This window comes from Rhagoletis zephyria, unplaced genomic scaffold (genome assembly GCF_001687245.7).
Source record: "Rhagoletis zephyria isolate East Lansing unplaced genomic scaffold, Rhagoletis_zephyria_1.1 Rzeph_scaffold_06737, whole genome shotgun sequence".
Taxonomy (NCBI): Eukaryota; Metazoa; Arthropoda; class Insecta; order Diptera; family Tephritidae; genus Rhagoletis; species Rhagoletis zephyria.
Window position 1 is genome coordinate 19,675 of NW_016163820.1, and position 14,888 is coordinate 34,562.

General features: G+C 36.6%; 1 protein-coding gene and 1 pseudogene across 1 annotated transcript; both read right to left on the reverse strand.

The window, feature by feature from the left end:
- Window positions 1-789: 789 nt before the first annotated feature.
- Window positions 790-2,294, reverse strand: LOC108373481 (protein MCM10 homolog). Its single transcript, XM_017629375.1, has 2 exons — window positions 1,222-2,294; window positions 790-1,118 (listed from the first exon to the last, which is right to left on the reverse strand). Exons 1-2 carry the CDS (start codon window positions 2,102-2,104, stop codon window positions 805-807), a joined length of 1,197 nt encoding a protein of 398 aa, XP_017484864.1. The 5' UTR covers window positions 2,105-2,294; the 3' UTR covers window positions 790-804.
- A 2,402-nt stretch (window positions 2,295-4,696) lies between these two features.
- LOC108373480 (multidrug resistance-associated protein 1-like) lies at window positions 4,697-6,049 on the reverse strand (annotated as a pseudogene).
- Between the last annotated feature and the right edge of the window lie 8,839 nt (window positions 6,050-14,888).

The following is a 14,888-nucleotide window of genomic DNA, read 5'->3' on the forward strand; positions in this document are numbered from 1 at the left end:
CCTCGAGCTCAATAAAAATTGTTGAATATAATTGTTATAAGGCCAAAAAATAACAAAAAAAAGTAAAAAAAAAAATCGTAATTAAGTTAATTTGCTTATGACATTTTTTAAATGCCACAAATTTTGTGTCATGTTGTTGTTGTTGTAGCGGCTACAACAACCCCGCCTAGATCGGTTGATATCTCAATCGTTGTCGCCGAGTTCCACTAACGGCAGCCCCAAGCGCGCAGGCTCTATGGGGTCGGTCCACAGGGACGATGCCGTTAGGGTTGTAGGGTTTTCCGGGCATGCGAAGAGATGTTTCGAGTCGTGAGGGGTCTCTGCGCATGCCGGACATTCATTCGGCACATCCGCGTTTAGCCTACACAGGTAAGAGTTTAGCCTGCTGCAGTAGCCAGAGCGAAGTTGGGCTATTGTTGTTCTAGTCTCCCGAGGCAAATGGAGCTCCGTCGCGTCAATGTCCGGTGTTTTTGTGCCTAGAACGGCATTCACAGGTCTAGAGTCTACATAACTCGAGACTGAGTCCCTGTGAATGCCATTCAGGGCCTGTCGGTATGCTGACGGGTCCATAGACTGCTTAGTGAACCTCTGGACTTCGTCCGTCAGTTCATATGGATGCCTCCTGACGTGCCTTGGCGAGGGCTCCTCTGCAAGCAGCTGTCTGTTTGGGTGGCCACATCTGTGGCTCCCAACCAGAAACTGCTTGCAGTGCATCGTGTTATGCTCCCTAATTGGGAGCATTTTCGCCTCATCATGGAGGAGGTGTTCTGGTGACATCAGGAGTCATCTTAATGCCTAGTGACTTTAGCGAAAACAAAAAATTAAAAAAACAGCTGCCCATATAAAAAATTTAAAATTCGTAATACCTGCAAATCGTAAATTACCTTTGGTAGCCGTCGATAACTTTTTAGATATATTCATGGGCGAACAAAGAGTTTTTAAGCGCTCAAGATCCAACAATCGTTGTTTCGTATTTGTTTCTACGGTAGAAGCGACTTTAGATATGAATCGTCTACCAGATGCAAGAGTCATGTCGCGTTTAAAGTCTACTGACTTCAGCGATATATTTTCAGTTGTTAATGAATTCATTATTTTTTTATCACGTTGATGTAGTTTACCTGTATAATAAATTAGAAAGAATGAACATCATATTAAATAGGCTCAAGAGAAATTCAGTAGCAAAAATATGCCGCAATCATTCATACTACTTATATTTTTTACCTAGCAGATTTGCGTCAGCTACATTCCGATAACGTTTTACGTTTTCTGCGGTCCAATCCGTTTTTCTGTAAGCCCTCTTAACATGAAATAAGCAGAAATCACCTTCGTTCAAATTTATAAAATTCTTACAAGGCTCGCCACTTTTTTTATGGGATTTGCATTGACCTAAATCCTTCGACTTTCCTAAAATCATAACTTTTTTTGCAGATTCAATAGACAGGGTAGCGACATCATTGCTATATAATTTCTTTTCAATTAAAGAAGGGTTAAGAATAGCCACACACATCCCTGTGGGAGTTTTCCACAGTTCATTGTGAGCGTTTTGAAACAAGCATATGGATATAATTTTTAAATCTCTTTTTAAATCAGACAGCTTCCAAACCGAAAAAGGCTTGGAACTTTTCGAAGAATGCTTCATTTCCTTAGATAAAAGCACACCCGCGACCACCCAATCATTTGTGGAATCTTTAAGGAAGTACATTGGAAGTTCATTAAATGTTACAGCTTTCCGGTTAGCCATTCGTTCTGTCAATAATATGCTTGAGATTTGAGGATTCATAATGCGAAAACCGAAAATTGGATCAGTAAAACTAAATACTGTTTGTTCTACTTGTGGGGTCTTTCCATCGACGTGTTTATTTTTATTCAGAACCCCATCATATATGTCCAAGGATGAATGTTTAGATGCATGATCTCCATATTTAGTAAATTTCCGCTCTAGATAAAACTCCACGTTATCAAAATCGGAGGTACACAAATCCTCTACTTTATTGTTCTCAAACACGTCCGATACATGCCCATTCCCAACTTCCGCCAGAATAGCGTCTAATGCTAAAAGTTCTTCATCAACCTCATCAATGCAGTCTTTTTCCAGCTTCTCCATCACAATATTTCAAATAAAAATAGAGACGCTGGGTTGAACTATTCTGTACTCGAATAGGCAGGATTAGGAAATAAACGATACGAGTGAATAAAGAACATACTCGATAATTTTCGTTAGAAACAAAGTAGTTTTCGTAGGGACCTGTCACACGGTCAGTAATTATTCCGATATTTGGATCCCGATCCATATTGATGGATTGATGGATCGCGTTCGAATACTATATACTCAGTATTTATCACGTCAGTATTTGCATAATTTTTGTGCTGAACGCTTATTATGATGCAAGAAAATATTTTTATTTTGTATGAATAATTTGCAGATGATGCATTCCACAATTATTTTAAAATTTCCCATGTTAATTAAAATTTTTTCAATTTGTTTTGAAAGGTTTTAAGCAACGAGAACGAAAGCATAGCGAATACGTTTTCGATGTTCGCATTATGAGAGCACAAGATGTACTGACGAAATATACGGATCGCGTTTTGAAAGTGCTACACGATCGCGATCCAGATTTCAAATTTTTTAGGCACATATTCATAGTCATATTTAGTACTCAACTAAGGGCCGTTTGCACCATGTCTAGTTAATTCTAACTCCCAGTTAAACATCTTTATCGACGTTATCGACACCCATCATATAACATGTGATCGATAAAGCAGTTAACGTGCTTAACTGAAGGATGTACCTCCAGTTAGCGTTAACTAGACATGGTGCAAACGGCCCTAAGTCGTAACTAGGAAGAAGTATTTTATCAAATTACGGGGAAACAGATGAAATATGTAAAAATTAAGTTGGTAGAGGGTGATTTTGATAATATTGAATAATCTCCAATTAAAATTTACAAAGGTCGATCCATTTTAATCGGAAGATGAAATTAAATGCGTATTACAATTAGAATAAAGATACTTCACAATTTTATAATTGAAATAATTTAGATAAATTCTCAAATAATAAGTCAGTTTCACGCTAGTTCTTTTAAAGTAAATTTGTGCATAACATTAAGGGCCGGTTGCTCAAAGCCTGGTTGACACTAATCCCTGGTTAAACATCGTTATCGACGTTACCGACACCGTGTTATATGCATGGAGTCGAAAACGTCGATAACGATGTTAACCGATTATTAGTGTCAACCAGCCTTTGAGCAACCGGCCCTTAGATATCTACTATTTGTATGTTTCACAGCATGCTTTCGATAAACATCGACTTCACATCATGCGGTTGTTCTGGCTATTTCACACAATTAACAAGAAAATTATACCTTATTCTTTTGCATAATCATGCAATGATAATAAAAATTACATAAACGGATGATCAAACTTGACATTATTTAATAAAAATGTAATTTTTCCAAAATATCGTAAAGAAAAATCGATACATTTTCACACTCGTTTTGCTATATCGTAAACTAACCGCCCTATTCCCACACCACTGACAAAACTCAGCGGTTGACTATTGCCTTTACTACTGCGCCTAATACTATGCCGCAAACTTATTTTAAGCTGTCGTATGACAATTGTCAGTTTTATTGTTATGACCTACTGAGTAAGTGACAACGGCGAAACAATGTTTATATTGTGTTTTAGGCGCAGTAGTTGTTACAATAGTCATATGATGAATTTTGTCAGTGTTGTAGGAATAGGGCGGTAAGTCTCCTCAAGTCTAGCCCAAAACCCTATCTTTCATTTATTATATAGCTTATATCTGGGAAAACTCTTGTTGTGGAGATATTTCGATTCNGAAACTACTTAGTATAAGTCTGAAATGCGACTATGAATAGAGGTAAATTTTAAGTTGGTACTTAAATTTAAGTTGCAACTTTGTTAGTTTCGACTTAGTTGCTGGACTATGAATACGCGCCATAGTAATTTTGCGATATGGCTCACGATCCATCAAAACTGCATGCTACACCGTCAATAAATATCGCGTTACTTGGATCACGTCAATAAATACTGACTATGTGACAGTGCCCGTATAGATCCTTTTGAACCAGGTACTGAGTAGGTATCGGAAACAGTGTTGCCGTTTGGCTTCTTGGACCTAATTGCTAGTTTCATTTCTTATGGCTGGTTACTCAATGTCCGGTTAACACTAATCTGCGGTTAAATATCGTTATCGACGTCTTCGACTCCATGCACACAACAGGGAGTCGGTAGCGTCGATAACTATGTTTAACCGGAGATTAGTGTTAACCAGACATAAATATAAATTATCTTTTTATTTCAGCACAGCCCAATACAAAAATAATTAAACCACAGATATGTACTTTTGGTGAGTGACACTTTTAAACCGCGTACAGTTTCATAAACAATATAAATTCATTTAATTTCAGGTAAACACTTTCAACATTTCAAAGGCCCTTTTCAGAGCCGCAAAAACTAAACAAAGAGATCAGATTTGTAATAAATGCATGTATATTTTAACGAATGCTTGCAAGGCCCTTTTTAGGGCCACAAAAAAACTTCACAAAAAGANAACGCAAAAACTAAACAAAGAGATCAGATTTGTAATAAATGCATGTATATTTTAATGAATGCTTGCAAGGCCCTTTTTAGGGCCACAAAAAAACTTCACAAAAAGATCAATTTTGGCCATTTAACAAAAAAATTTACAAAATTTCACAGCGTTCAGATAAGCTGTGGATTTTAAAGTCGTTATTTCCTTTTCACGTATACGCAATACCTGATTTTCGAAACTTGGTTCCCGGGCGTATAATTTAAGTATCTAGAAACCAAAAATGTAACAGATTACGAATCTAATTAACTTCATTTGACTAAACACAAATTCCATCATCTTACCTTAATACCGCTCAACACCTCATTCATCAACTTGACAAGCTCATCCTTGTACTTCTTTTGTCTTATTTGATATACTTTAATGCGATTTGCAATAACACCATTGACTGGAATCAAAATGATCATCACAGCTAAGCCAGCTAGCACTGAGGGTCCCAATTGTAGCCACAAGAAGTACATAGCTAGCGCAATTTGTAATGGCGCTGAGCAAATCATAAATATGTTGTTAAATCCATAAAGCGTTGTGCATCGACCGCCATCAAATTTACAATTTCTCCTACTGTCGCTTTCTTACGTGTTGCATTCGATATAAGTAAAGCTTTACGATATATTGCATTGATCAGCGCTGTGCGTATACGTAGACCAACAACGAACATGCTATGAAAATACTGTCCCAACATAAAAGTTTGTGCACCAGCAGTAATAAAAAGAAGTGCCGCATAAAGTATGCCCTTCCATTGGGGTTGCCTGTCCTTTTTGTCTTTTGAGTTATCTTCCACAAAGCCAATAATTAAACTTAGCACTTGAGGTTGTGCAAAAGTTAATACATCGCAAATCAACTTCGTTAGCGAACCAAGCAAAAATACTCCACCAAATGATTTAATGATTGGCGGCTTGATTGAAGCCACACCCTTCTTGCCGGTATTTCGTCCATGTGGGTTTTCAAACTCTACTTTTCCATTACTATATTGAGCCTTTGGCTGGGTTGGAGTTTGAGTTGAAATTTTAGTATTCTTAAGCACATTCTTATTCTAATAGTAAGCAAATATTGGCATGACTTATTTACAGCTGTCTTGTGGGCGCAAGTCCCAAAGGTATGGTAAACTTTCCACGCCATAACCACCACCAAACCATGTGTATGTTATACGGGATAAGACACTAGCCGAACTCTCTGGTATTTCGTTCTACGGAAGATAATAGCATATAAAAAAATGTGAAGGAAAATGTTTTGCTCTTTAAACAAACCTATAGTAGTGCGTTTGTATTTAGTTTCCCTTGGCATGGTATCCGCGAAACAATTCAGCAGTAGCATAGCGCATGAAAATGAGAAGTAAATCATGTAGCTCACATAATTGTATTCTTCCCAAGAATAATCAGGTTTATCTGCTACACGACGTACATACGTAGTTTCCAGTTGACTGGGTGAGTCCGAAAAGGATCACCATGGCCGGCCACCATTCACAGCATTGGCCACATCTGCTGCTTCTGCTCCACAACACCCATAACTTGTACCATGCCCATAACTATAAATAATTAAAAACTTATCAGTTAGTTATGATATTACATATATTCTGCATGTATATCACAACGTAGGGCGTTGTAATGCTCTTTGAAAAGTTTATAAATTTCACATAATAATTTTCAATACTCACGTTTATTGACTTGCCGACCATTTTGCTTTTCTTTTGAATTGTCAAACTCAGCAAATTTGACATTTGTCTTTTGACACTTTATGGACCTCAAGCAACAACAAAATACATGCAGTTGTTGTATTTGCTACGATGCTGCTACCTGTTTATTGTGCCATGGGTTTGTTGTGATTTTCGAGGGGTTTTGGTAGGCAAATCACATAAGATTTCTTCCACACGCTTTCCGGGCTGTTTCGGTAATTAGAGCGTAAAAATAAGTTACTCTCTCACAAGTGTCAAACATTTTTCAATAAGTTCCAAAAGTGCCCAGAGCGTGAGGAACGCAAAGAACCGCTTTTCGTGCCCGGAACCAACAAATCAGTTCTAAACAATGATTTTACGTGTATTTATCTTCTATAGCTAAAAAAAAAGATAGCAAATACCTACATTTCTGAACCTTTGGTGCCATTTTCCATTTTTGTCTTTTACAAAATTCGCTATCGGATGTAAACCAACAACAACTGTTCAAATTGGCTTCTTGCACATTTCTGCCCGGAAAAGTCCCCGGGCTATTTCGGGCACGAAGAAGAAGACATTAACGATCCAAAAGTGGACGGTGTTTGCTCTCTATTATCCATTTTTCTAGCGTGAGGAACGCTTTGTGGACTGTTTTTGTCTCCCGCGGGTACCCGCGGGTTCGTGTGGAGCAAACCTACAATTTACTCATTTTATAAAACTTCAAGTATCTCTGTTTTCAGGAGTACATGTAAAGGATGATGTGAAAAGGAAAAGAGGAATGGGACATGTCAAAATTATTCCTGAACCGAAGTTGAATGTTGCACTGATTAGACTGGCCTCTAATCCATACAGTTGGTTTAATAAGGGCTGGTTTTTTTCAGTTTTCAAATAAATTTTCCAGATAGCAATCCAACGAATAAATATATTCTACTGAATAAAAACTTTGAGTTTTTCATTCATCAGATAAGTGGTATATAACACAGTATCCAACAAACATTTAGGTTTGAGCTCAACTTGAGGTTAAGTTGAGAACTAAGGTGTTTCTCAAATCTCCAACGTTGTTTCTCAACAGTACCTCAAGTGGAGGATCATAGCTTTCTCAACAAAAAGGGCATTTTTCTTTGTATGAAAAAAGGACTGTTTCTCAAGTTGAGAAAATGCTAGTTCTCAACTTGAACTCCAATGTAATTCTCCAATTGGTCTCAAACATATCGAGCCCTAACCGCCAGAATATTGTAAGCAACATTTTTTCAAAATTATATTTATGATGCAGAAATATTCCTAGAGCATCTAGATGTATTTCTGCATCAAAAAGAAAATTTTGAAAAACATTTTCGCTTACGTTATTTTGGCGGTTAGGGCTCGATATCATTGAAATACTGAAATTGAAATAGTAAAATACCATATACCTTTTTGATTGAAACGACGTACATAGATGAATTTAAATATCAATTTTTTCATTTTATTACTCCTTTTGTATTATGTAGTTAATCAATATCGTATTACAATAATTCACTTCACAGTATACAGTCAGACAGTAATTTTGCCACTTGATTCACTTCGCGTTTTATTTTCTTTCAAGATTATTTGAAGATACTTTGAAGATTACTTTTAACCTTACTTTATGTTGGTAATTTTCCTCTGTATATAGTTTTCGTTTCGCAATTGAACAGCGGCATTTCAAACAATTCCATAAGTTTTCTGTTGAATCAATTCTGGGCTTTACGCAGGTCACTCCAGGATTATAAAAACTTGGGATTTATACCTATTTGACCCCAGTTTCGGAGGATATTTCTGATCATTTTCCAGTTAAAATTGATAAAAGCCTGCGAAAAATATCCTCAGAAATTGCCAAATTCTTTGAAAATGCTCATTTGTTGTCACTTTTCTTTTTACCGTCGATTTTACCACAGTACTTACTCCCTAAGGCGTAACACGGCCCTACATCACTAAATGTACACATACAAACCTAATAGTTTAAATATTTTGGGACGTTAGGCGTATCCCTGATGCAGGTGCACAGCACTTGAACCAATATTCCGACTTAAAACGTTTAATTTTATCCTCAGAGTTAAAAAATTTAGGGCCGTGCCCTAATTAATAGTAAATTTTGGTGGAATAATGTGGTCGTTTATGAAGAACTTGTAAATTCCCGCTTCAAAATAATACCAATCCAATGTTTTTTCTTAGTAAAAATGCGTTTCTAACAAAAAATTTTTCTGGGTGTCAAAGCAGGCTTTCTCCTCTTTATCTTTGTGCTGCAATAACTTGTTCCCATGTCTTACATAATGTCCAGTCACTTGCTTTGTGGTGAAAAAGCAGTAATTTTTGATTTTGAATCAAAGTTTTTTGGTATTCAGAGACCCTCCAATATGCCTAGCATAGCAAATTGCAATTTTTTGTGGTCTCTTGATCTTGCAGACTGAGGTCCGCCCTTTTATCGCTTGTTTAGATAACTATAAAACGGACATTTGGCCGATATGATTTCTTTCTTTATAGCGTAGCCTTTCTGACCGTTTTGCAAAAACTTTAAATTCTTTTTGCTTGGGTTGTGCACTTAAAGCCCTCACAGCGAAAATCCCACGCGCCTTGATTACAAAATTGCAGGAAATGAGCCAAAACTCCTCTTTGAAGTATAAAATTCAGCAAATACTAAGAGGGTGCAAAACTGGAACAATCCAGTTCATTTTTGTTTGGTAATTTTTTTCTGAGTTTCCATATGCGAATCTTAAAATTTTTATGGTCAAACGTTTAGTTAAACATCGGTAAGGCGAAATGCAAGTTTGAATTACCATAAAGTAAATAAACTGAAGAAGTACATTACCACAAACTTGACTTTCCGTTCTATTGTTCCAGTTTTGCTCTTCAGTGTATATGTCGACACCTGAGTGGAAGAGCGATCTATCTCTGCAGCCCGTTCGAAGACGCCCTACTTCAGAGTTTGATTGAAGAACGCCCTATCTCAGAAATCATTCCAAATATGCCCTATCTAAGCTGAAAATACATTGAGAATGTGCTAGGGCATTCTTCAATCAAATTTTTAGAAAGGGCGTTCTTCATTCAAATTGTGAAGTGAGGCGTTTTATGAGATAGGCCATTTTCCAACTGGGTGCCGAGATAGGTCGGTCTTCCACTCAGGTATCGATATGTTGTAACAGAGAGCACTGAAGTACTTGTTATTAAAATTTTCCTGTACAATTTCCATAAACATAGTACCTGAAAGCATTTTTTAAGTCGTTAGTGAAGAACAAACTCTACAATATTTTCTGAAGACAGGGGTGAACTTACTTAAATTACTCGTACGTTCAGTTATCCAGGCACCTAAAAATGCTTGTAATTAAAATTATTACAGGATAAAATTTCAAGTACATATGTACATTTAATTACTAGTACTTTGTACTTATTTTTTTGTAAGCAATTTGTGCTGTTACACGTAATTAGTTTTTAAAGCTTTATTGTAAACTGAATTATTAATTAATTTTTTAAATCTGTTAGAATGTCAGATAATTTTTGATCTCATGTACAAATAAATGGGAATAATATTTAGAATTTTTAGCAGTTTAAGTTTAGATGAATATTTACATAATTTATATTTGCAGATTTTATATTTACATGAATATTTACAGAAATCTTTGAATAAATTTATTAAATGCATTTTGTTACAAAAGTCGTACGATGTTATTTCTTTTTTCACTTCCACGTGCGTCAGAATTTTCTGAAGCTTGAATAGTGCCAAAATCCTCAGCTTCAGGTAAAAGTTCATTAACAAAATCCGATTGTTTTAAACAGAAGTTGTGTAATATGCAGCACGAAACTATTATCAACGGGATAAAGTCTTGCCGCCTAGTGTTGAGTTTTTGTAGTCGACGAAATCTCACTTTAAGTAAACCAAATGCTCTTTCAATTACTACTGTTATAGAGGAATGTGTGTTGTTGTACTTCTTTTGGTTCGCACTTAAATTTCCACAATCTCTGAACGGTATTAGCAGGTAAGACTTCAGCCCATATGCCTGATCGCCAAGCAAATGCTGGTCCAGAGGTATATAAGTAGTTCCTAGTAAAAGTTTACGAAACATATTTATTTTCAAGTAAAAAAGCAAGATTTATGATGTGTCTTAAATCAAATCGTCAATAATCTTCTTATACACTTTTGACCTGCGGAGAAGGCATGAATCGTGTATAGCTCCAGCTTCACCGGCATAGCAGTCTATAAATTCCATTTTTTCCGTCATCCCTTGTCAAATTTGGTTTGGAGACAAACCGGTTTCGGCGTTGTGCCATCTTCAGTGTCATTTTTCGTTCTGAATAGTTCGTGTTTCCTTCCGCTTTTTATGTATTCGTGTTACTATCTGTTTTAACTGTCATTAGGTCATGCATACCCATCTAAGTNAGAATTGATCGTAATAGATACGGATCTGAATAAGCGACTGGAACACGGCTGTTTGCTGTCTTGGCTTGGCTTGGCGCTGTCTTGGTGCTATCGTCTTGACGTTTCATCCGATATCGTTCTTTTCTGAAACAACTTCTGAGGCTGAGGCTTGNGGTTAACGCTTTTGACTTTGAACTTCGATTACGCAGGTTCGATCCCTGCTGAAGTCTAGAAAAAAGAAGTCTGATGAGGAGATGTGGTGATCTCCGAAATAGTGCTATAACTTCTACCGCTTAGACTTTGTTGCTTTTTCAATTTTTCCTAATAAACAATCGTGGTACAAAGCTCAATAAAAATATTAAAAATAAAATGTTAACAAGCCACAATAACATTGACAAATACATAGTTTAGGAAGAGCCTGCCTGAAACTATACAAAAAAGCAAATAAGCAAATGGATGTATAGAATTGACAACAACAACCACGCTGTCGAGTTTAAATAGCGGCAAATCAGCTGCACTTGATAGTAGTTGGTTGAATAAGGAAAATGAATTAGCAACAAGAGTTTACGGGATGTACATAGCTCAGTATTTAACGCTTCTGACTTTGAACTTCGATTACGCAGGTTCGATCCCTGCTGAAGTCTAGAAAAAAGAAGTCTGATGAGGAGATGTGGTGATCTCCGAAATAGCTGCTATAACTTCTGCCGCTTAGACTTTGTTGCTTTTTCAATTTTACCTAATAAACCATCGTGGTACAAAGCTCAATAAAAATATTAAAAATTAATTTTTTCCTTTTCAGTAGGGTTTTTTGCACATTATCTTCTGCGTGAGAATTGATCTTAATAGATACGGATCTGAATAAGCGACTGGAACACGGCTGTTTGCTGTCTTGGCTTGGCTTGGCGCTGTCTTGGTGCAACGTCAAGACGATAACAAATTTCATCCGATATCGTTCTTTTCTGAAACAACTTCTGAGGCTGAGGCTTGATTTCACAGCTTTGAACTGGAGACACTAGCTATAATTTATGCCTTGCGACGATTTCGTGTTTACTTGGAGGGAATGGAATTTAAGATAGTAACGGACTGTAACTCTTTGGCAATGACGTTGGGAAAAAAACAAGTTAATCCTCGAATTGCAAGGTGGGCGCTCGAGTAAGAAAACTACAATTATCCTATACAACATAGGGGTGGTGCTTCCATGGGCCATGTTGATGCTCTTAGCCGCTGTCAAGTTGCCTCCGTGTTGGATGCTAATGACGTTGACTTTCAAATCCAGCTCGCACAAGAACGGGACGAGACGATTAAGGACTTGAGAGCTCGAATGGAAGAATATGAGGTAAATGACTTTGAGCTGTCGGACGGACTTGTTTACCGGCTACAGAAGGGCAAACGACGAACTTTATACGTTCCCCATGAAATGTAACAAAACGTTATAGGACTTATTAATGAAAAGATAGGCCACCAAGGAGTTGACAAGTGTTATGACAAAATTAAAACGTACTATTGGTTCCCAGGTATGCGACTGAAGATCGAACGTTTTATTCAGAATTGTATCAAGTGTATCATGCACGCAATGCCGGTTCGAGAAGCAGAAAGGAATTTACATAATATAGAAAAGAAGCCACTCCCTTTCGATACGATATACATAGATCACTTTGGACCACTCCCATGTATTAATTCAAAAAGGATACATATTTTAGTTGTTGTTGATTCGTTTACAAAATTCGCCAAGCTGTATCCAACGAATTCAACTAGCACAAGGGAGGTCACCAACGCCCTCGCTAAGTACTTTAGCTATTATAGTCGACCCAGACGCATTATATCTGGCCGTGGGACTTGTTTTACATCGGTTGAGTTCGAGGATTTTTTGTTTAAACGTAATATATCGCTTGTAAAGGTAGCAGTTGCTTCTCCTCGGGCAAACGGACAGGTGGAAAGAGTTAATAGGGTGATCAAGTCCATGCTAGGAAAAATGAGTGAACCAATTTGTCACGCCGATTGGGCTGGACAATTAATTAAGGTGGAGTATGCTATTAACAATTCGATGCATAGCGCTACTAAAAATACACCCAGCTTACTTTTATTCGGAGTTGAACAACGTGGTGAAGTAGTTGCTGAACTACATAGTTGTTAAAAATTTACAATCCGGAGTACTTTCTTTCAATTGGCACAGGCCCTTTCACAAAAAAGTTTTATAAATGCGTTGTTATCATTTCTCTGTATCTGTCACTTCTACTATTAAACCAAATTTTGTATATTCGTATTTATATTTATATGCCTGACCTTTTATTATATCTGGCCTTAAATTTTAAGTCTTAATTTTAATTTTAATTAAAAATACAAATATTAATATTTTTTGTTGCTATTTGATATATTGTTAGTTTTAAGTTTACTTTGTACAAACATTGAATTTTACAAACTGTTGATGTATTATAAAAGACTCAAAAGTCTTATAGATACAGCCCCTTTTCTTAAATAAATATGAAATAAATAAATTTAAATCGTTTATAAAATGAGTCATTTATGTATACCATTTTACCTGGAATTATTCAATAAATTTGGTTTTGCACTCTACATTTTGAAACTATTTGAAGTTAAGGCCAAAATACAATAGCGCAGTGGCAGTGGCAGTGACAGTTTTTAAAATCAGCTGTTACTGCTAATATTGGCAGTGACTGCCGCAGCAAACACAATACGGTCTTGTCAGTGGCTGCTGTATTTGACATTTTATTTGACATTCCATTATTTGAAATTTTATATTATTCTGTGTGCTGGCGGGAACTTCACAAAAATTAAATATAAAGGGCGTGTGTGAATCGGTAACAAAGTTTGCGGCAAGTAAATTTTTGACAACTATGGGGTGAATAAAATTTCAGTAGCTCATGAGGCTAGTGAAATTTTTGACAAATGCATAGAAAATTTTGACAATTGCAAAGACTGCTGCTGTGAGTAATTTTTCGTAAAACAAAAGCTTAAATTGATGAAATGCAATCAGTGATGGTAGATGTTTTCTTAAAATATTAATTTCACTTCAATTTGTAATAGTTTATTCCGAATAAATCTGCGGCTATCAAAAATTTACTGCTGTCAAAAAAGATTTCATTTCACACAGCAGATTGGCAAAACTGTCTCACCATAGTAAAAACATTATTCAACAGCTTTCCCCATAGAACTTTGTTACCGATTCACACACGCCCAAAGTATTACTAAAATTACTAAAATGGTTTCGTTGCTACAAGAGGAAATATTTCTTTTAGATTTAGGGCAATTGTATTATGTGTACAAAAAGTACAAAACACAAAGAATTCGGACCAGTGAAATATATACTCAAAAAGAGCGGCAAGCTCATGGATTTTTCAAATCATAAAAATCAAATCTTATCAAATCATAAAAACTAATAATGATTCCGATGAGCGTAAAGGTTTTCAATTTGTTGGCATCGCTGTTGGAGAAAAAGTTAACAAGAATTTCCCGCAGGAAACCTATCGAGCCGGAGTGCCGCTTGGTGTTAACATTAATGTAGGGTCTGGTAGTTTTAACAATACTACATTTACATTTGTATATCTTTTTGATAGCTATTTAGCACAAGGTGCAAAGTGGCAAACTATTGCATGGACTTTTCGGATGGGCCTCTCTACTGTGCGCAAAATAGTTTTTGAAACTTGCGAAGCCATTTGGGATGAGCTATGGGCAATTTATTTGCCTCCACCAAATGAATGCGAATGGGAAAGCATAGCTTTGGAATTTTATACAAAGACTGGGCTACCACATTGCGTAGGATGCATCGATGGCAAACACATCAGCATTCGATGTCCACCACGCTCTGGCTCGCTCTATTACAACTACAAAAAATATCATAGCATAGTTTTATTAGCTGCTTGTGATCACAATTACTGTTTCACCGCAGTCGATATAGGTGCATATGGCAGTCAGAGCGATGGTGGAATATTGCGAGCCAGCTCTTTCGGCAGTAAAATTATTAATAACACGATAAACTTGCCAACAAATGCAATTTTACCTGGGTCTAATATATCAATGCCCTACTTTTTCGTTGGCGACGCTGCTTTCCCACTCCGCAAAAATTTGATGCGACCATACCCAGGAAGATATCTGCAAGAAGATAAAAATAATTTCAACCAAATTCTGTCAAAAGCCAGATGCAGAATAGAGAATACGTTCGGGATAATGACTATGCGGTGGCGTGTTTTATTGTGCCATCCACATAATGCAGAAAAAAATTGTGAAGGCTATAGTGG